General features: G+C 48.3%; 1 protein-coding gene across 4 annotated transcripts in view; it reads right to left on the reverse strand.

Annotated features, from left to right (window-relative positions):
• AS3MT (arsenite methyltransferase) overlaps positions 1 to 22,328 on the reverse strand; it is a 31,671-nt gene that overhangs the window by 3,133 nt on the left and 6,210 nt on the right. For 2 of the 4 annotated variants that reach the window (XM_038408506.2, XM_043519884.1), the window contains exons 6-10: positions 16,050 to 16,119; positions 14,712 to 14,793; positions 12,401 to 12,532; positions 8,929 to 9,071; positions 8,103 to 8,234 (exon numbers count right to left, since the gene is read on the reverse strand). In XM_038408506.2, the coding sequence (XP_038264434.1) occupies positions 8,103 to 8,234; positions 8,929 to 9,071; positions 12,401 to 12,532; positions 14,712 to 14,793; positions 16,050 to 16,119 (559 nt within the window). Of the gene's footprint in view, positions 1 to 1,149; positions 1,323 to 3,956; positions 7,199 to 8,102; positions 8,235 to 8,928; positions 9,072 to 12,400; positions 12,533 to 14,711; positions 14,794 to 16,049; positions 16,120 to 22,328 lie in introns of those variants that run through there. The other 2 variants (XR_005293856.2, XM_043519886.1) reach the window with 2 other exon arrangements.

Raw genomic sequence — 22,328 nt, forward strand, 5'->3', positions numbered from 1 at the left:
GAAACTACTAAGGAAATAATAGCCTCACAATCAGTACGTCCACAGCGGAGTGCTCTGCCCACACTTACTCACACCGTTCCCCAGCAAAGCCTTGGTAGGGATGAGACAGGAGAATTGCTGCCTCTCTGCCTACAAAGGTTACCCACAGGGGCCGTATTGGCACCAGCCCTGCTTATTGAACCAGATTTATCCTCAGGGCCACACCACTGACTGCCTCAGAACATGGGAGCTCTCGGACACAAGCTGTAAGGTGCTGAAATCTGAGCCAGAACTAAAGGAGGACTGGACTTTTAAATAACTAAACAATCCAGTTATGAATTAATGCCTACTAAAACAGACTAGACCTGGCAAATTCCTACGGCATTTGCACATGAACAGCTATTTAAGTTTGTGACAACCAAATGGGGTATGTGAGAAACTACAGAGGAGCCAAACAAAGCATGTAGCAATAATACTACAGCATTCCATATTACAGATCCCTTGCGGTGTCTGGGGATCAGGACCCTCAAATACAATAGTACCGCTCTTGCAGGGAGTGGGCCAGTAAAATGGCAGAGAAGGGGTGTTGTTTCTAAATGACGGGCATGTCCACATTGCAATCAGGGGTGTGGCTGCAGCTCCTGTACACATACCCAAGTAGCTTTAATCCAGCTAGCTCACATCCCAAGAGCAGCGATGCTGGGCGGCCCAGGTCCGCCAGGGACCCAGGGTACATATTCGGGCAGCAAGCCTGCGCTGAAATCTGTACTGCTGTGGTTTCACTGCTATTGGCACTCCCTCCAGCTAGATTAATGCTGCTCAAGGCTGCTGCAATCACCGCTCTGATTGCAGCGTAGACAGCAGCAAGGAAGCGTTCTGAGAAATTGTATCAGCAGAGGGCTGGCTGGTGCTAGAGCTAAAGCGAGGGGCTCAGTCCAGAACACAACACAGCAGGGACTGAAAGGAATGTAACGTGGGGGATTCCCCAATTGGCCCAAGCTTGCAGGACCCTGTGGGTTAACAAGTGCCAACTCATTGGGCCATCAGTAGCCATCTAGAGGAGGGAGTTAGGTTTAGAGACAGAGATGCTAAGGGAAGAAACCCTGAGGCCACCCCAGTCTGGGGAGAAAGTTTAGGCAGGGGTTGATGCGGCATTATTTTTGCAATTACCTTGTTACTAACCCAGACCATAGGAGGGGTGATGCTTTTCTGGCTCTCCACTGAATGTGCAGCTGTTGTATATAGGGACTGAAAACAAAAGACAAGCTGCAAAGGCAGGGTCCCCCCTCCTCACGACACTCTTGACAGTTTTGGTTGCCTCACCTCCAACAGACTGAAAACATCTAGAGAAAAGCAATGGTAGTTGTGACTGATGGGATCTATCCAATGACTCGATGGAGCAGTGAACAGTTAAAGGCACCACAGGGCATCTGGGGGCAGGATAGCAGGCCCCCCAGGTGTCAAGGCAATACTGCCACACTGCTGTGTCACTGGGCTTTTTTCCCCCCTCCTCTGCTCTGATTGGCTGCCCATTTTTGCTCCATGCTTATTGACTGGTCATTTTTTTCTTTTGGCTTGGCTGGTGTTGCCAAAAGTGTTTTCTGGGTGATAAAACAGCGAGGGCTCCTCCTGCAACACGGCTTTGAATATTACTGTGATGCGATTAAGGGCGCAATACTGCACCAAACTCTGGGTGGGGAGACCCCTGTCTCCATGCAGAACCACATGGATGCGGGGGTCTGGCCACATAGAGCTGATGGCATGAATGAGCCCTAAGATCATTTAGGCGAGAAAGGGGAGGAGATTTCCCTGACACACAACGCAGGGGGTAGCGATCATCAATCCATCTATCCATATTCTGACAGCATTCCATATTCTTAGGAAAATGAATGAAGCAGAACTGAAGGACTTGCAAAGGAGGCAGGGTGCTCTCTGGCCTAACTGAGCTCAAAATTAAGGGTTTGTTTAAAAAAAAAAAAACACCAGACAAATTTCCACAGAGCTCCTGGCCTGCACAGTGCTTTACACCACGAAACCCTGATACAATCCTTGCCCTGAAGAATGAGGTTCAGATCTGCTAGGCATTTAGTGCCCTCAATTCCCATTGGCTCACCACTCCTGGGGTCAGGCCCTACATTAAAAAACATAAGAACTGATGACAACAAAGGGAGGAAGGTTCCATGAAGATAGCGTGATTGATATCTGTGTAACCCTTCTGCGAGGTGGAGCCAGCAGCAACAAGGGCCGGGTTCAGTATCTAGGGGTTCCTTTTCAACAAGCACAACACAAAACCGGCTCGAGCCCCCACCCAGTGACCTGGGACAATTACACACCACCTTCTGGGCGCCTCTAAGAGGCAATACTTCCCCCCTCACAAGCACCGAGTCTGAATGCAGCAAAACCTTTTAATAAAAAGGAGGGAAGTAACAGCTTTAAATTGGGACAATCTTGCAACTAGGGTTCATAAACATAAACCAGGAGTAAAAAGACCCACCCTCAAATAAGCTGGGCAGGGTCCTTTTCCCTTCAGATTCTGAAGTCCAGCAACCCAAAAGTCCCTTTAACATGCCAGTCTCTTCTCTGCACCCCACTCACCATTGCTGTCCTTGGCCAGTGCAGCCTGAGTTCAGAGTTCATCTGCAGAGTTCACTTCCCACTCTGGGTGGAAGCAGCAGGTTAGGAGGCACCTTACACACTCCCCTGCTCGGGCACTTGCTTGTCACCCCAACAGCCAATTACCGCACCTCTCTGCTCTGGCCCTCTCCTGTTGGCTGCGCCTCTCTGCCAGCCTCCCACTTGCCAAGATGTCTTCAGGGCCCCCCACTTAACACAGCTCTCAGTGATTTCAGCTATTAGTGGGGAGAATCTCACTGCTGGTGCACACTGGGCAGTCTCTTGCAATACAAACACTGTCCCAAGGCAGGTCTAATACTTAGACCTAGATATCAGTGATTTCAGCTCTGCAGTGTGTAACAAGACTCTCAATTGAGTCTAAATTAGCTCTTTTATTACACTGTGGAGAGAGGAAGGGTCAAATGGTGTCTAGGGCCCTTAAACAGGGCTCACACCACCAGGTACAAGTACCTGTCCCCACCCTCTCCCAACGCATTGGGCTTTGGAACCCATGTCCCCTGCCTAGTGAGTGCGGTTCAATTGAGGGCGAGTCCCTCCACTGGGGAATGCCAAGTACAGTTCTGCTACCCTCAATTCACACAACAAACATAACATCACTTTACTATTCCTGCCCCAACAACAAGACTGGGGATTCAACACCAGCCACAAATGATCATTTGGGCAAGCAATCCCATCATGCTGAGCACCTAGGCAGAGTGGGTGTGACCATGCAAACAAGATCAGCTCCTGAAGTAGTTTTCCACAGCTCACCACTAGATGTGAGGGGAGAGCTCATTCAGACTCTGCTTACACTTGTAAATTCTGGATTCCAGACATTTGAATGGAGAACACATTAGGGAAAAAGAGAGGTGACAACACCAATAGAAATGTTCAGTTAAATTAAGAAAAGAATCAGTGAGTTTAAAACAAACCTAGCATTTTCCTTTTCAGTGTCTGCAATCCAACCATTGGGCATGAGGACCCAAAAGTGAAACTGACTAGAGAGGTTTCAGAGTAGCAGCCGTGTTAGTCTGTATTCGCAAAAAGAAAAGGAGTACTTGTGGCACCCTAGAGACTAACAAATTTATTAGAGCATAAGCTTCGTGAGCTACAGCTCACTTCATCGGACCCTAGAGACTAACAAATTTATTAGAGCATAAGCTTTCGTGAGCTACAGCTCACTTCATCGGATGCATCCGATGAAGTGAGCTGTAGCTCACGAAAGCTTATGCTCTAATAAATTTGTTAGTCTCTAAGGTGCCACAAGTACTCCTTTTCTTTTGACTAGAGAGGGAAGGCCAGATGGTCCGCCGCAGTAAATCACCTGACTTCAACTCTTGCTGATTTACAATAGTGGAGGCTCAGACACGAAAACCAAAGTGACCAGTCTGGGATACATTCACCATCCAAGTCAAGAAAAATGCCAAATATACCTGCAGCAGAATCAGTGGTGAAAAGTACATTCCAATGTCAGATGTATCGATCCAAGGTATCAACTGCCATTTAGGCAGAGGAGTTTGTTTAAAACTATGACACTCCTTAAAGCATACAAAGGGAAACGCTTCTTTCTGCAGTACATAGGCTGCCAACAGAACTCCCTGCCACATGACCAAGGGGCTGGTTATTTTATGACCACTAACCCTGGTAACTATGCAAGTTGGAAAGCAGCCTCCTACACCAGGGCATAGGCTGATCACCTGAGGATTGGGAAAATCTCCCCTATCAGCATTGCAGGTGGCAAGGGAGGGGATTCACATTCCTCTCTGCAGCAGGATGCTGGACTAAAGATTGGATACAGGATTCTTGTATTCTTAATGGAGGGAAACATGCCTGTAAGGGAGCTCCTGTACCACCCAGGAGCTGAACACGCGGGGGCAGATGGGAAAGCTGGGAAATTCCCATAGTGCTACAGGGCAAACCCAATCCAAGGAGCAGAGTCCAGAGGATGGCAATGAAAGATACAGCCCCACACATTTCCCATCAGACCCTCAACTTAACTATCCTCCCTTCCTCCTTGACGCACTCTGTCCAGGTTCTTCTGTGGCCCCCACCACGGTAGCGTCAGAACACTTCCCTCCCCCCAGATCTCATTTCCTTTAACTCACTTCTCCTCCTCCAAGTCGAACAAGCTTTTCTGTAATGCCAGAGAACTATGGGAGCCAACTCCAGCTCCTGTTAAGCTCTACAGCAGCCTGAGAGGCCGTGCCTAGAGGGCCACACAGCTGACTCCAAGGTGACGGTCATGATGCATTGCACTCCATGCCGACAGCAAGGTTCCCTGTTACAGCAAGGGAGCCTCAGGGCCCTGCTCTGCTGACAAATGGACCCCTTTGCTCTAAGAGCCCAGTGGCAGGTTGTTATAGGAGGAAGGAGCCTACAGAACATCACCGCAAACCTCCATCCAGTACAGCCCTTCATCTGAAAACCATCTCCTGCTTGGGGAAAGACAAGAATGTTCTCCCGTCCCCCAGCACACACAAGGCCACACTTCTAGGACACACAGCTGCTTGGATTTATGGTCTTCCCCTATCAATTATTCCCATTTCACGGACTCGTGGCAGGTCTAAGGACTTGTCAGACATCTGCAGGCTGAGTGGAAGGTGACAGGAGGAGGAGAACAGTTTTCAGAAGATAAAGCAGCTCTGAGCTGTGGAGTCAGGATTGGCAGGCTAGGGTCAAATTCCCATTGAGCAAGCTGGATATGCATCTGCATGGGTTGTGGGTGGGGCAGCGAGCTGGCCTTCACAAATTGATGAGCATGCTGCAAAAAACAGCACAGGCTAACCCTAAATTAACAGCAGCCTCTTACATGGGGCCATGTGTTACTGGGGAATTGGCCTCTCAGCTCCCTCCTGCAAGTCAGAGCTCCAGAAAAGTCTCCTTGTTCTGCCCTGGGCTTCCCATGACCAATCTGACAGCACAGGGCTTCACTCACTCCAGATCAGCACTCTGATTTCCCCCTCCCCACAGCTCAGAGATGTGCAATAGCACCTGGCAAAGCATCCCAATTTCACACACTCCTAAGCATTTCTCCTTAAAGATCCCAAGATGGCATCACAGTCTTAATTCCTGTATTTAAACCTCTTTCATTATTAACTCTTCAGGCTTTAATGGCATATTCAAACGCATGAGGATCTTATGGTTTGTAGAGCTGCTTTAGCTGAAATGGATCCCAAAGCACTTTACAAACTGCAGCTGATACAAATTATATGCATGGAGCAGTTCAGCCACCTCTGGTCAGGAGGGAAGGGGCAGATATGCAATAGCACGAGATTATAGTTTAGGATAGCAAGCGAATGCTGTAGCCAACTGAAATTACAGGGGGAATTTTGCAAGGCAGACTGTGATTAACCCACCATACAGAGGTTAACACCCTGGTACTTGTGAAAAATGTCTCAGCTTCTGTGAAGCATTGTGATCAGGACCTCGGGTTTATTAGCATCTCCAGCAGCACAGCACCCCCTAGCACTAAGTTTTGGCATTGGGAAATAGGGTATGGATAGGTTAGGAAGGAGAGCACCTCTAGCAACACAGCACCCCCTACCACTAGGCTAGGTCATAGGGACCACACCAACAGAGGGAAGAGCTCCCCGGGCTGTGTCACCAGCATCCCTTCCTACAGCAAGAGATAATCTCCTTCCCTCATGAGCCCAATTCATGGCTGGGTTAACTTCCCTGAGGGCCCTTGGGGGTTGTGTTTACTCTAGTTCCAGGGAGCATCAACAATGCAATTCAGCAAGGAAGCGATAACACTGGTCGCACATTCAATGGGAGCGGCAGAACAGCGAGGACTGAGTGCTGCTCAGCAGGAAGCAGCGCCTCTCTGCTCACAGGCACCCTCTGCTCCTGCCAAAGCAAAGAGGATTCCCAGTCCCGGGGTTCCACACATGCCAAGAGCTCTCTGCCTGTCCCACCAGGCATGGCCACAGAGGCAGACGCTTTAAGTCGAATCACAGCACCTTATTTAGGCTGGCTGGAGCTCAGTTTTGATCAAAGGAGGAGTAATACCAGCACCCCCTCCGCCAAGGCCATGGATGGCAGACGGGTTTAGGCTGTGTTTTCTTAAGAGTCGCTACTGCACTCCCCAGGCTGTACAGGGAGGACACACGTCTGCTTCTGGGCAAACCACCCACCTTCCCAAGCAGTCCCTGTGCTGGCAGGCTCAGTGGAGCGGCCAAGGCGGAAATGAACCTTGGAAAAAAATCCCTTCGGCCCCTTGAAGGGCTGCTTCAAGTCAAACATTGACACACTGAAGTCTGTGCTGGATCTGCCCAGTGGAGAACAGCAGAGATCAGGGCTGCCAAACTGGCACTTTTCCCCAGCACTGAATTCTGGATTTAGAAAAGATGACTTCTCTGAGCCAGGTCTGCCAGAGAGGTCATTCTTTGATGTCCACAGCACCCTCCAACAGAGAGTCTCAGCTAATTCAACCACAACCTCCTCTGAGGTCTGGAAACAAAGGCATAGAGAAAAAAATGCAACTTGTCCAAGGCCACTATGTGGGTCAGCGGCAGAGCCGGGTAGAGAAGCCAGAACTCCCATCTTTCAGTAATCCCTCTCCTCAGATGGCCCATCAGGAAAAAGTCATCTTAAGGTCTAGAGCTATCTACGAAGTATGGATGCAGTTATGAGCTGTACCAATATTCTCTGACACGTTCTGTTCCAGAACATCCCAGGGGGCTTTGCAACTTCGACTGACGTGCAAAGTAATCCTATAGGGATTACTTCATCCGCCACTGAAATGCAACCACTTCTGGGGCAGAACATGGCTGCCAGTAAAAAGCCCAAGAAACATTACACGAGAACTGACAAAAGGAAACGAAGCACACTGTATCCAATGTATGTCGCAAGGGAAGTGTATGGGGGAGCAGGATCAAATTGCACTGGGGTCAAGCCCCCAGCCCTGTTAAAGGGCCATGAGAGGATCTTTAACGGTCTATGAGGCCAGGATCTCAGTTTTACATCTTGTATAATTATACAGACACCTTGAATAAATTCTTTTGTTTGTGCATGGATGGAGCAAATTGTATTTCATTTGCACCTCCCCTGTATCCTAATCCATCAGACCCTGTGCAGCTTCAAACCACCGCCCTCTGTTAGTCAGAGTGGGGTTAGCCCTGCTTATCACCAGAGAAGCTGACTAGGAGCCTTGCTATCAGCAGACTTTGATTTGGAGAACTGCCTAAGGTAACCAGCTCTGCATGGCCACACCTGAGCTGGGAAGAGCCCCACATCCAGACATGGGACAGGAAGGGGGAAGGAGGGAAAATCTGGGAGTTGGTTTAGCCCAGCTCACTCTGAGCCGGTTCCAGTTTGCCAGGAGCTAGACATCCAATGGGCCAGCTGATGCCATGAACTCTCCCCCCCCACCAGCCTCCATTCAGACCCCAAACTGGATTATTCACTGGCACATGTCATATGAAGCAGGGACGCTGAAACCAGGAAAATCTGCCCATGTGGCATGAACAGGGAGACCCTTAGATATAGCAGCCGCCCAGCCTGTCACTAACCTTTGGTTTGGCGGAACAGGCCCCAGGTGCCGGCGCCGTCCCTGCAGTCTGTTGGATCAGGAACTCCTCAGCAAACCTAGAGCTCCGTAAAATGGCTGCCGTTTCTGCATCCACTTCCACAACGTCCCCTTCCTAGGAAACAGAGGGGACGTCACACACAGCCGAGAAGAACGCGGCAGGACCCAGCACCCACCAGGCTGCCTGCTCTGTAGTGAGAGGGGGAGCAGGCTGGGGGCACGTGCATTTGCAATGCTGAAGGGAAGCCATCAAAGCAGGAGTCCCCCCAGCGCAGCAGCTCTGCAAACAACCCCACCGACTGCCCACAGTCACTTTGGGATCTAATTCAGAATCACACTGCTTCTTTTCCCCAGGCCCTCCTTCGATTTGCCCCAATCAAAACCATAGGCTTGGCCTCTCTACTCCCCTCCCCATTCATCCTGTGCTGGCCTCTTCTCTGTCCCATCACACAAACTTGCTGCTAGTGGGGCAAGAGCCTTCTTCTCTGCAGCTCCCGCCATCTGGAACAGCCACCCTGTGTCTGGCCATCATCTCTCCATTCCCTCCCACTCTTCCCTTGCGTCGAGTGTTTTTATGATACAGGATGCTGCTTGATAAAGCTGCGTTGCTGTATTTCGGGACCACCTCCGCTCGGGGCCTCTTCTGTACAGGGCTGCTGAGCAGCAGGCTGTGCCATACTGCAATCACAGAGTGCAGAAGGGGAAGTATAAGCAAAGCCATGAGCCCTGGACTTGGAGATCCGGCGAAGAGATGCAGTAATGCTGACACAGGCATTGCAATTACCTAGGCCTGGGGGGCTTCCCTGTACCTTGAATGTGAAATTGGCATCAAACTCCAACTCTTTCTCATGCCCAGTTATCCCACCGTTGTAAATAACCTGGCACCGCTCGGCCAGGCCTTTCTTGGGTACTTTGAAGAGACGGAAAGTCGCAGAGACAAATTGACATTCACCTGAAAGCAAAACACCAAGGGCATGGCTACACTTGCAGATGTAGAGCGCTTTGAGTTAAACCCGCCTTCGTAGAGCGCAGTAGGGAAAGCGCTGCAGTCTGTCCACACTGACTGCTGACAGCGCACTGGCGTGGCCACATTTGCAGTGGCATTGGGAGCAGTGCATTATGGGCAAGCTATCCCAGCATGCAAGTGACTGCAACGTGCTTTTCAAATGTGGGGGGAGGGGAGTGTGACAGGGAGTGTGTTGTGTGTATGTGTGGGGGAGTGAGTTTTTGGGGGGCTGAGAGCATGTCAGCATGCTGTCTTGTAAGTTCAGACAGCAGCAGACCCCCCCCCCACAGCATTCCTCACTAATGGCTTGCTTTGTCTCGGGGCAGATAAGCAGCTGGCTGTCAGAAACAGAGCTTTCAAAGGGCATATCCGCATTCCTGCAGCGATTCAAAAACAATGACAAGAGTGGCCACTTGACTTAAGGGGATTATGGGACGTTTCCGGAGGCTGATCAGAGGGCAGTAATGCAACACCTCGTTCACACTGGCACTATGGCGCTCCAGCAAACGTTATTCCTCTCAGTAAGGTGGAGTACCAGCAGCGCTGTAGTCGTGGAGTCAGAGCGCTCTACATGGCTTGCCAGTGTGGACGGGGAGTGAGCTAGTGTGCCCGGGGCTCCTTTATTGCGCTGTAACTCGCAAGTATAGCCAAGTCCCACGTGATCTAACTCTGTTTACTTCAGTATTAACCCACCTCTCACACCACCACAGTAATGGAGCATCTTCTCAGCACTGCAGGATTGCTCCACCCAGCACCTCTGGGAGTCTGGCAATATCACTGTCCCCTTTTTACAGATGGGGAAACTGAGGTACAGATGGAGTGATTTGTCATTGATCACCTGATGAGTCTGTGGCAGAGGTGGGATCAGTGCCTATCTCTCCCAGGTCAGTCTAGGGCAGTGATCTCCAACCTTTTTATGCCCAAGCTCACTTTTTGAATTTAAAGGCAACCCAGGATCTACCCCCTCCTTCCTCGAGGCCCCAACTACTTCACCCCCCGTCGCTCACTCTCCCCCACCCTCACTCACTTTCACCAGCCTAGGGCTAGGGCAGGGGATTGGGGTGGGGGTGCAGGCTCTGGGCTGAGGCCAAGGGGTTTGCAGTGTGGGAGTGGGTTCTGGACTGAACCTGGGGCAAGGTGCAGGAGGGGGTGAGACAGATTGCAAACTCTGGGAGGGAGTTTGGATGCACAAGGGGGCTCCAGGCTGGGGAAGAGTGTTGGGGTGCAGGAGGGGGTACAGAGTGCTGGCTCTGAAAGGGGTTCAGGGCTGGGACAGGGGTGCAGGAGGAGGTTTGGGGTGCAGGCTCTGGGAGGGGGCTCAGGGCTGGGGTGCAGCCTCCCACCGGGCGGCACTTACCACAGGCAGCTCCCCGTCAGCAGTGCAGAAAGACTAAGGCAAGCTTCCTGCCTGCCCCGGCCCCACACCACTCCCGGAAAGAGCCAACTAGCCCCTGTGGCCTGGAGGGGAGGGGAAGGGGGCACATGGCTCCGCATGCTACCCCTCTCTGCTGGCACCTCCTCCTCAGCTCCCGTTGGCCACAGTTCCCCGTTCTGGCCAATGGGAGCTATGGGGGTGGTGCTTGCAGGCAGGAGCAGCATGCCAAGACCCCTGCCCTGTCATGTCCGCCCCCTCAGGGCCGCGCTGGCCACTTCTGGGAGCAGCGTGGGGCCGGGGGACAGAGCCGTCCCTACCCATACTCAAAGCATGCAGCTGCATAGGGTACCTGGAAATTTGAGGCACCAAATTTCCTAGTGCCCTGCGCTGCTACGTGCTGCTCCAGCCCCTGCCCCTCCTCTTGCCCATGGCCCCACCCCCAACCCACCCCCACTCCCCTGAGGACTGCAGCAGGGCCGGGCCTCCACTCACCAGCGGCAGGAAATGCAGCAACCCAGTCCCAGCCACGCTGCCGGTGAGTGCTGGGGGGTGGTTCCCCCTGCCCCCCAAGCCAGCCCCACCCTCCCCATCCCCATGAAGGTCTGGGGCCAACCCCACACCCCCTCCACAGAGGCCTGGTGCCCCACCACAGCGGGGGCTGCATAGGACCCCAAAATAGCTAGGGACAGCCCTGCCGGGGGAAGAGGAGAGCCTACCTTAGCGGCAGCCCCACTGCACCACCAGAGTTTGTGATCAGCTGGGAGTCTCTAGGATCAAACCAGTCGATTGCGATTGACTGGTTGGTGACCACTGGTCTAGGGCCTGCACTGCATATAACAGTGATGGCAGACAGCTGCTGTGCAACTCGAGTGCTGCTAAGGGGATGTCTGCACGCCAGCTGGAGGGGTCATTTCCAGCTCAGAGTGATGAGCATGCACCAGCTATGCATAGCTGTGGCGGGATAGACAAGCCGCCCAAGTACTTACCTAGGGTTTTGGAGCGGATCATACTCCAGTGGCAAGCCTCACGCATCAGTACCATTGTTCATTAAACTCCAGGTACTTAATTCTTACTGTTGGTGATGTGGGAGAGGGAAACCGCCCCATGTGACTCTGAAATCCCTGGCCAAGTTTGCAGGGCTAGCAGCTAGAGAAGCCAGCAGTTTTGATCTGGAATCACTGACCCTGCCCAAACATGGCCCCTCACGATAGGTCCCACTTATCAGAGAATGGAAGCAAACTTTAAACAGAGGCCACATTCCATTCCACACCTGGCTGAGTTCCACTGAGGGCTGGAGTGATCCCCGCCTACCTCTCAGGGGTGCTGAGAGGCAGAATTTCTACCTGTAAGGTGATCCAAGATCCTAGGAGAAAGGGTGCTGTGGAAGGGCAAACTGGTTGCTAGAGTCAAACAGCACATTGCTCTGGTTCATCCTGTGCTTTCTCACAGCTGTATTATGGACTGGAGTATTTAGTCTTTTCTATTCTTGGGCTTTAAAAAAAAAAAAAGCAGCCCCAACTGCCTCTTTTCTACATTTGCATTTCCTATCGCTCACAGATGGTCTAGCCTTGGTGCTATCAAATGAAGTCAAGGCTTGCTGGGGCTGCGGTCAATGGTGCACTCCCCACTCAAGCATTGTTCACTTGCTGCAGATAATGGCACATGTAGATTGCAAGCTCTGTTGGTCAGGGTCCGCCTTTTTATTTTGTGTTTTTACAGAGCCAAACGCAGTGGTGGTCCTGGTCGATCAGCTGGGAATGTGCTTTCCAGCCCTGGTAGACAGACTCTTGCTAGCTGAGGCTACCCTACTTTGCTTTCTCCTAGAGCAGAACCATGGAACCCCAGCCTGCACTGCTAGGGCGGATCAGGGGTCGATGTTCGGCCAATGGCACTCACTCACCAACCATGCTCTCCAGTTCCTTGTTATCGATGGTTATTCGGCTGGCAGTCACCAGCCGCGGTGGGCAGAATCCAACTGCCTCAGCAATTCTGTAGAGGTCCTTCCACCACAGGGCTCCTCCCAGGCACTCGCCTATGATCACAGAGTAATTACATGCATGGTGCAGCCAGCCACGTCAGGGCACAATGAGTGGCACACAGCCTGCCATCAGGTTTTTAATAGGGCTATCGATTAATCGCAGTTAACTCACGCAATTAACTCAAAAAAAATTAAGTGCTGTTTTAATTGCACTGTTAAACAAGAGAATACCAATAGAAATTTATTAAATATTTTGGATGTTTTTCTACATTTTCATATATTGTATTCTGTGTTGTAACTGAAATCAAAGTATATATTTTTTTTATTATAAATATTTACACTATAAAAATGATAGAAAGAGAAATAGTATTTTTCAATTCACCTCATACAAGTACTGTAGTGCAATCTGTCCTGAAAGTGCAACTTACAAATGCAAAAATGATTTTTTTTGTGTAACAACTGCACTCAAACACAAAACAATGTAAAACTTCAGAGTCTACAAGTCCACTCAGTCCTACTTCTTGTTCAGCCAATCGCTAAGACATACAAGTTTGTTTACATTTACAGGAGATAATATTGCCCTCTTATTATTTACAGTGCCACCAGAAAGTGAAAAGGAGTACTTGTGGCACCTCAGAGACTAACAAATTTATTTGAGCATAAGCTTTCGTGAGCTACAGCTCACTTCATTGGATGCATCTGATGCAGTGAGCTGTAGCTCACGAAAGCTTATGCTCAAATAAATTTGTTAGTCTCCGAGGTGCCACAAGTACTCCTTTTCTTTTTTGCGAATACAGACTAACATGGCTGCTACTCTGAAACCAGAAAGTGAGAACAGGCGTTTGCATGGCACTTTTGTAGCCAGCATTGCAAGGTATTTACATGCCAGATATGCTAAACTTTCATATGCCCCTTTATGCTTCGGCCACCTTTCCAGAAGACATACTTCCATGTTGACGACATTCATTAAAAAAAATAATGCATTAAATTTGTTACTGAACTCCTGGGGGGAGAATTGTATGTCCCCTGCTCTGTTTTACCCACATTTTGCCATGTATTTCAGGTTGTATCCTTCTTGGATGATGACCCAGCACATGTTGTTCGTTTTAAGAACACTTTTGCTGCAGATTTGACAAAACGCAAAGAAGGTACCAATGTGAGATTTCTAAAGACAGCTACAGCACTCGACCCAAGGTTTAAGCATCTGAAGTGCCTTTCAAAACCTGAGAAGGATGAGGTGTGGAGGATGCTTTCAGAAGTCTTAAAAGAGCAATACTCCGATAAGGAAACTACAGAACCCAAACCACCAAAAAAGAAAATCAACCTTCTGCTGGTGGGATCTGACTCAGATGATGAAAATGAACATGCGTTAGTCCACACTGCTTTGGATTATTATCAAGCAGAACCCATCATCAGCCTGGACACATGTCCCCTGGAATGGTGGTTGAAGCACGAAAGGACATGTGAATCTTTAGTGCATCTGGCATGTACATTTCTTGCAATGCCGGCGACAACAGTGCCATGAGAATGCCTGTTCTCACTTTCAGGTGACACTGTAAACAAGAAGCGGGCAGCATTATCTCCTGCAAATGTAAACAAACTTGTTTGTTTCAGCAATTGGCTGAACAAGAAGTAGGACTGAATGGACTTTCAGGCTCTAAAATTTTACATTGTTTTATTTTTGAATGCAGTTTTTTTGTTTTTAATTCTACATTTGTAAGTTCAACTTTCATGATAAAGAGATTGCACTTCAGTACTTGGATTAGGTGAATTGAAAAATACTACAATATTTATTTTGTTTTGTTTTTTACAGTGCAAATACTTGTAATCAAAAATAAATATAAAGTGAGCATTGTGCACTTTGTAGTCTGTTTATTAATTGAAATCAATATATTTGAAAATGTAGAAAACATCCAAAATATTTAAATAAATGGTATTCTATTATTGTTTGACATAGCACAACTAATCGCAATTAATTTTTTTAATTGCTTGACAGCCCTAGTTTTTAAGTGAGCTGCAGCACATGATGGGACAGGGCATTCTGGGAGATTCTATCAGCTCTGGGTAGAGATCTCACTTGGGAAAGTTGAAGTATCAGTTCAAGTTCCGAGGCACCTGGGACACAAGAGGCAGCATGTGGGGCGGGGATCCTTCTAACCAGGTTCCTAACTTCCAGCCTCCAGCTCACACCACTAGTCCTCATTGCCTCAGGTCAGGTAAGAAAATCACTCACCCCAGAGGACCCCGTGTTTCCTGATGTCCTCTGGCAGGTCATGACTGGCATAGATATCGCTGAAATACATCTCCCCGCCAGCCTGGAAAAGAGCAATGTTTAGCCACAGCAAGAGCTAAAAATGACACCAGCCCCTGATAGGGACAGTGTTCACCAGAGAACACAGACAGGGCAGCTTGGCTGGGGCTGCCCTTGCTGGCAATGTGACTGCTTATTCCAGAGCTATTGTGTCTGCCTGAGCTTTCCTGGACAGCGCACCCAGACAGCCCAATGAGTCAAGGTCTCCAAGATAATCAATTAAGAGCAACCACCCCTCTGCTCCACCACCTTTGGCTCTACCCAGATTAAATTCCACCATCACCCTCATTTTGTTTCATAAGCCGAGTGTGAACATGGTGCTCAGGGACAGAGAGGCTGAGATCACAGGCACACTGCAGAGAGGTGCTGGGCAAGATTCCCTGACCAGTCTGCCAATACAGCCTAATCCTGCCCTGCAGCATCCCCTGCTGGCCCAGTCCTGGGGCATCCCCTTAACCTGTCTGTCTGGGCCACACAGGCAAAGACTTCCAATTGTGATCTACTATTTGACAGCGAAGAGAACATGGACAAAAGGAGAGCAAGGGAGCAAAGCAATCACTACACTACACCAGACCAATGGTCCATCTAGACCAGTATCCCCTCTCTGGCAGTGGCCGGTACCACTGCTTCAGAGAAAGGTGGAAAAATGGACAGTTACAGAACAATCTGCCTAGAAAGGAGGTCTCATAACCTGCTTATCTGTTAGCTGCCGACTTCTCCTTTCATCATTCATAAAACATCTAACCAATTCTTGGACTCTGCTAAGCTCTTGACTTCAGTGATATCTTGTGGCAATGAGTCCTGCAAGTTAACCGATCGTTATGCTAAAAAAAATATTCCAATCTTTAATGTGTTGTTTTTCTGTGTCATTGGTCGCCCTCCTGGTTTATAACAATGGGAGAACAGATGTCCACTGTTAGTTTGAGTACCTCTATTGCCTCCTCTACTGTCATGCAGGGTGAAATCCTGCCCACTTGAGAATTAAGGCAAAATTCCCACTTACTTCAATGAAGCCAGGATCTCCCTCTCCCATGAGCCCCAGAGTTCTTCATCTCTCCTCATATGGAAGTCTCTCTGGGCCTGTGTTCTGTTTTGCTGCCTGTCTGTGGACAGCTCTCACCCCAAAAGGCAGGATGGGATCCAGTGCTGCTCCCCAAATCCCCTGATGCTCTCTCTCTCATGCCTTGTGTGTGTGTGTGTGTGTGTGTGTGTGTGTGTGTGTGCGCGTGCGCACACATGCGCGCCCCGCTGTGGTGTTACCTTTAGCACTCGATAGACCTCCTGCAGAACTGCTCTCTTATCAGGCGAGAGGTTAATCACGCAGTTTGAACTAGACAGGAGATAAAAGCTCAGTGAGGCACCAGGAGGAGGAAAGCTTTGTGGGTTTTAGTCAGATGGTTAGGCCTGACCTTGCAGCTGATAAACACGGCAGCTTTTGATCTCTAACACTGGCAGGGAGTAATGGATGCCTGGACACCTTTCACATCCCCCAAAGGAGACTAGAGGGTCCTCAGCCATCCTTCAGCAAGCATCAAGGAGTGTTTGCAGAGTCGAGGCTGGCGGATAGGATCTAAATTTAGTGATGGAGAAGACTCACTAGTCTACCCCCCACCCACCCCAAACAGGCTAGGGCAGGGATGTTGCCTGCAGATCAGTGTATTCCCTAGGACATTGTACTATCTGTGTTTAAACCCACACCATCACTTCAAACCCTCACTCTCCCTATTTGGGGCTGCACTCCTCATTTGAGGCCCTGCATTTAAAGGGCCCTTTTCAGGTTAAGAACATCTCCTTAACTGTGATAATACCAGGGGTGCCATTTCAGATTTTGGTGGGTGAGCAGCAACTTTAACTGTGATTGCAAGGGCTACTTAGGCACCTGAAAACTCTAGGATGGTTGTTATTTTTTGCAGATAATAATTTAGAAATTAGCTGAGAGGAGCACTGTATCTAATTCCTATATAAAAAAAGAGGATTTAATAAATATTAGACCCACTCAACTCTAATAACACGTTCTCACATCTTGCATCAAGTCATTTAAGGAACACGGGTTAGGTTTAAAATTGTAACGTATATTCTTTGTTACTAACTCTTGAATACAACAACTGAAATGACTGTAGAAAAATCTGGATTACTTTCTATCACTTTTTTGCAGTTCATCAAGCTAGGAATAGATCATTTAACTTTGAAAACATCCTACTAGGGCAAGGCCCTGTGAGTTTATACTGCACCTGCCTGAGGCTCTAGAAATGTTACCAGGGTGAAAGTAACTTAAAGGACTTACTGGTATGCAGGGCGGCCAGGGTCCTGTGCAAGGTTGGCCCTCTGGGCCTCCAGAAGGGGCAGGGCCTCGGGCAGAAGGGGCGTGGCCAGGGCCAGACTTCCCCAGCCAACCCTTCAATGCTGCCTGGCCTGCGCTGCCCCGGGCTCCGGCTGCTACCAGACCAGCAGCTGGAGCCCCAGGCCCTTTTAAATCGCTGCTGGAGCAGCGGTGGCAGCCAGGAGCCCTGGGCCCTTTTAAATTGCCGGGCCCCGGGGCAACTGCCCCTTCCCTCCCTCCCCATCAGCGGCCCTGTCAGTACAGTGCTCTCTCCCAATGCGCTGCCGCGACTACACAAGCCACGTTAAAGCACTGCCAGCGTAGACTAAGCCCTAAGTTCTGCAGAGGAGAGGTGCCCCTGAGGCAGGGAATCAGTGTTTTGTTTAAAACAGAGGCAGGGTGATTAAGATAAGAAAGGGCTAGTGATTAAATTAAGGATCTGGAAGTTTAGCCTGAAAAGAGGGTTGTTCTAGAGAGAACACCGTGGGGGGGTCTCAGAAAAAAATACAGCAAAGCATTGAGCCTAGATAACATTCAGAAAAGGGGGAGATTTGGGGGCGCAGGTGAAAAGAAGGGGTCAAACCCAGGGCAGGGCTAGCAGTGTATAGAAAAGTTTCCACTTTCCCTATGGTACTTATGTGGCCTAATCACCATAGTATCTGAGGCTGTGCCTCACAATGTCTAACCTATTTCAGGTTTCAGAGTAGCAGCCGTGTTAGTCTGTATTTGCAAAAAGAAAAGGAGTACTTGTGGCACCTTAGAGACTAACAAATTTATTAGAGCATAAGCTTTCGTGAGCTACAGCTCACTTCATCGGATGCATTTCATAGATTCATAGATACTAAGGTCAGAAGTGAGCTGTAGCTCACGAAAGCTTATGCTCTAATAAATTTGTTAGTCTCTAAGGTGCCACAAGTACTCCTTTTCTTTTTGCGAATACAGACTAACATGGCTGCTACTCTGAAATAAGGTCAGAAGGGACCATTCTGATCATCTAGTCTGACCTCCTGCACAGTGCAGGCCACAGAATCTCACCCACCCACTCCTATGAAAAACCTCACCCATGTCTGAGCTATTGAAGTCCTTAAATCATGGTTTAAAGACTTCAAGGAGCAGAGAATCCTCCCTCAAGTCAACCATGCCCCATGCTACAGAGGAAGGCGAAAAACCTCCAGGGCCTCTCCAATCTGCTCTGGAGGAAAATTCCTTCCCAACCCCAAATATGGCGATCAGCTAAACCCTGAGCATATGGGCAAGATTCACCAGCCACATACTACAGAAAATTCTTTCCTGGGTAACTCAGATCCCATCCATCTAATATCCCATCTCAGGGGATTTGGCCTATTTACCCTGAATATTTAAAGATCAATTACTTACCAAAATCCCATTATCCCATCATACCATCTCCTCCATAAACTTATTGAGTAGAATCTTAAAACCAGATAGATCTTTTGCCCCCACTGCTTCGCTTGGAAGGCTATTCCAAAACTTCACTCCTCTGATGGTTAGAAACCTTCGTCTAATTTCAAGTCTAAACTTCCTGGTGGCCAGTTTATACCCATTTGTTCTTGTGTCCACATTGGTGCTGAGCTGAAATAATTCCTCTCCCTCTCCTGTATTTATCCCTCTGATATATTTATAGAGAGCAATCATATCTCCCCTCAACCTTCTTTTACTTAGGCTAAACAAGCCAAGCTCCTTGAGTCTCCTTTCATAAGACAAGGTTTCCATTCCTCGGATCAGCCTAGTAGCCCTTCTCTGTACCTGCTCCAGCTTGAATTCATCCTTTTTAAACATGGGAGACCAGAACTGCTCACAGTATTCTAGGTGAGGTCTCACCAGTGCCTTGTATAACGGTACTAAAACCTCCTTATCCCTACTGGAAATGCCTCTCCTGATGCATCCCAAAACCGCATTAGCTTTTTTCACAGCCTTATCACATTGGTAGCTCATAGTCATCCTATGATCAACCAATACTCCAAGGTCCTTCTCCTCCTCCGTTACTTCTAATTGATGCGTCCCCAACTTATAACTAAACTTCTTGTTATTAATCCCCAAATGCATAACCTTACACTTCTCACTATTAAATTTCATCCTATTACTATTACTCCAGTTTACAAGGTCATCCAGATCCTCCTGTATAATATCCCGATCCTTCTCCGAATTGGCAATACCTCCCAGCTTTGTATCATCTGCAAACTTTATTAGCACACTCCCACTTTTTGTGCCAAGGTCAGTAACAAAAAGATTAAATAAGATTGGTCCCAAAACCGATCCCCGAGGAACTCCACTGGAAACCTCCCTCCAACCTGACAGTTCGCCTTTCAGTAGGACCCGTTGCAGTCTCCCCTTTAACCAATTCCTTATCCACCTTTTGATGTTCATATTGATCCCCATCTTCTCCAATTTAACTAATAATTCCCCATGTGGCACGGTATCAAATGCCTTACTGAAATCTAGGTAAATTAGATCCACTGCATTTCCTTTATCTAAAAAATCTGTTACCTTTTCAAAAAAAGGAGATTAGGTTGGTTTGGCACGATCTACCTTTTGTAAAACCATGTTGTATTTTGTCCCATTTACCATTGACTTCAATGTCCTTAACTAATTTCTCCTTCAAAATTTCTCCTCCCAGCCCCTCAGTGAGGTAGAGCAATGCTATTATCCCCATTTTACAGAAGGGGCACTGAGGCACACACAGACTAAAGGCCAGATTTTCAGAGGTATTTAGGCACCTAATAAGATTTTCCAAATGCACTTAGGTCGTTAGGTGCTTTGTAAACCGCATTAGATGCCTAACTTCACCTTTGGGTGCCTAAAAACCTTTGAAATTCTGTCCTTAAAGCACTGGCCTGGGGTCAGAGAAGAAGCCCATGGCGGGGGTAGAACCCAGGTCTTTCAGGGCTAGCTCCCTATCCAGCAGACCAGCCTCTCTCTCTGGTGCATGCTGCAAAAATAGAGAGGACTCTGATAGATGGGAGCAGAACCAAGGTGGCCAGTTCTCTGAGACTCCAGCAAACGGTCCCAGGATGGAAGCTATGGTTGACAGCATGAAAAGCAGCACAGAGGTTAGGAAGGATGGAGAATTAGAGTCATACGAGAGGAGATCACTTAACCCCCCGGGGTGGCAGGTTTTGCCTCATGCTGGGCTGTAGAGCAGTGGCTGCTGGGCAATTTTACATTTTAACTGAGAACCATTTTGTTCAGTCATTCTTTGTTCCGAGTTTGATAAAAGGAAGGAACGAGAAAGTGCTGTAGGAATATCCGATGTGATTATGACTCATATTCTTAGAGTTTCAGCTATATTCAGGCCAATTCCAGAAGAAAGTGCATCCACAGAGTCCACAAAGTTGATGATTATTGTCATGATTTGCGTTAAAAACATAAGAACGGCCATACTGGGTCAGACCAAAGGTCCATCAAGCCCAGCACCCTGTCCCCTGACAGCGGCCAACGGCAGGCAACCCAAAGGGAATGAACAGACAGGCCATCATCAAGTGATCCATGCCCTGTCACTCAATCCCAGCTTCTGGCAAACAGAGGCTAGGGACACCATTCCTTCCCATCCTGGCTAATGGCCACTGATGGACCTATCTTTCATGAATCTACCTAGCTCCCTTTTGAACCCCATTATAGTATTGGCCTTCACAACACCCTCTGGCAAGGAGTTCCAGAGGTTCACAGTGCGTTGCATGAAAAAACACTTTCTTGTGTTTGTTTTAAACCTGCTACCTATTAATTTCATTTGGTGGCCCCTTGTTCTTGTATTATGAGAAGGAGTAAACAACACTTCCTTATTTACTTTCTCTATATCACTCATGATTTTATAGACCTCTATCATATCCCCCCTTAGTCGCCTCTTTTCCAAGATGAAAAGTCCCAGTTTTATTACTCTCTCCTCATACAGAAGCCCTTCCATACCCCTAATCATTTTTGTTGTCCTTTTCTGAACCTTTTCCAATTCCAATATATCTTTTTTGAGATGGGACGACCACATCTGTACGCAGTATTCAAAATGTGTGTGCATCATGGATTTATATAGCGGCAATATGATATTTTCTGCCTTATCTGTCCCTTTCTTGATGATTCCCAATATTCTGTTCGCTGGGCACCGTCTGTGTGCTCAGCACTGTTCAGAATATGCCAGAAAATCCAGTCCCTGAGCCAATGCATACAAGATGTGCAACTCTGATATTTAAGTATGAAGTGTATAGTTATTGACCACAGTGTGATGTTTATATCTATGAGTGAGGCACTGATGGCAATAGACGTTTTAGTTGATTAAGGACTAGAAAATTTGATTCTCCAACTTTCTTTCTAAAGGAAGAGCTGCCCAGAGCTCCAGTGCCTGGTTATTTTCCTTTCCAGCCTGCAGTGGCCCTGATATACCTCAGAAGTCTATGTTTTTCCTCAACTTTAAAATATAGAATTTTCTTGGTGTTTGGTCCAACATTCTCCTGTGAGAATTGCAACTCAATCGCTGTAGTGTTGTGTTTAAGAGCTTTCTGGAAAGTAACTAGCCTTTAAACTGAAGTAAAAGCAGTGTTGCCAACTCTCATGATTTTATCATGAATCTCATGATAATTGTTTTCCTTAAAGCCCCAGCTCCTGGAGTCAAGTGATATGTGATGATTTCAACCTTTATTTTTAAAGAAACATGAAGTTTCTAGTCCTCGTGGCTGTGGAGAAAACTTCAAAATGTGACCCCAGTGCACCCCAAAGGCTCAAAAAGCAGAAGGCAAATAAAAAGAACCCCAAATCTGTTATTTTTACATAATCTCATGATTCTAGGTGAGCCTGGCTCAGGATTTTTGAACATTTGGGACTAGCAATACTATGAGAGTGACCTGAAAGTGTCAGTTTCACTCCTGTTTAAGATTAGTTTCTAGTCTAGTATTTGTAGTGAGGTAACACCCAGAGGTGAAAGTAAGCCGGTACGATGCACAGGTAAGAAAGTAGCCGCTGGTACGAGCTGGCACACAGCTGATGTTAAAACATTGCCACGGCAGCACCACGGCAGTGGCTTGTGTAGTTGTGGCAGAGTGCTGGAGAGAGCCCTCCCAGCGCTCTTAAAAAAAAAAAAAAAAACCACCTCCACAAGGGACACAGCTCCCAGTGCTGGGGCGCTGTCTACACTGGTGCTTTACAGTGCTGAAACTTGCTGCGCTCAGGGCTGTGTTTTTTCCCCACCCCTGAGCAAGAAAGTTGCAGCGCTGTAA

This window comes from Dermochelys coriacea, chromosome 7, assembly GCF_009764565.3.
Source record: "Dermochelys coriacea isolate rDerCor1 chromosome 7, rDerCor1.pri.v4, whole genome shotgun sequence".
Taxonomy (NCBI): domain Eukaryota; kingdom Metazoa; phylum Chordata; order Testudines; family Dermochelyidae; genus Dermochelys; species Dermochelys coriacea.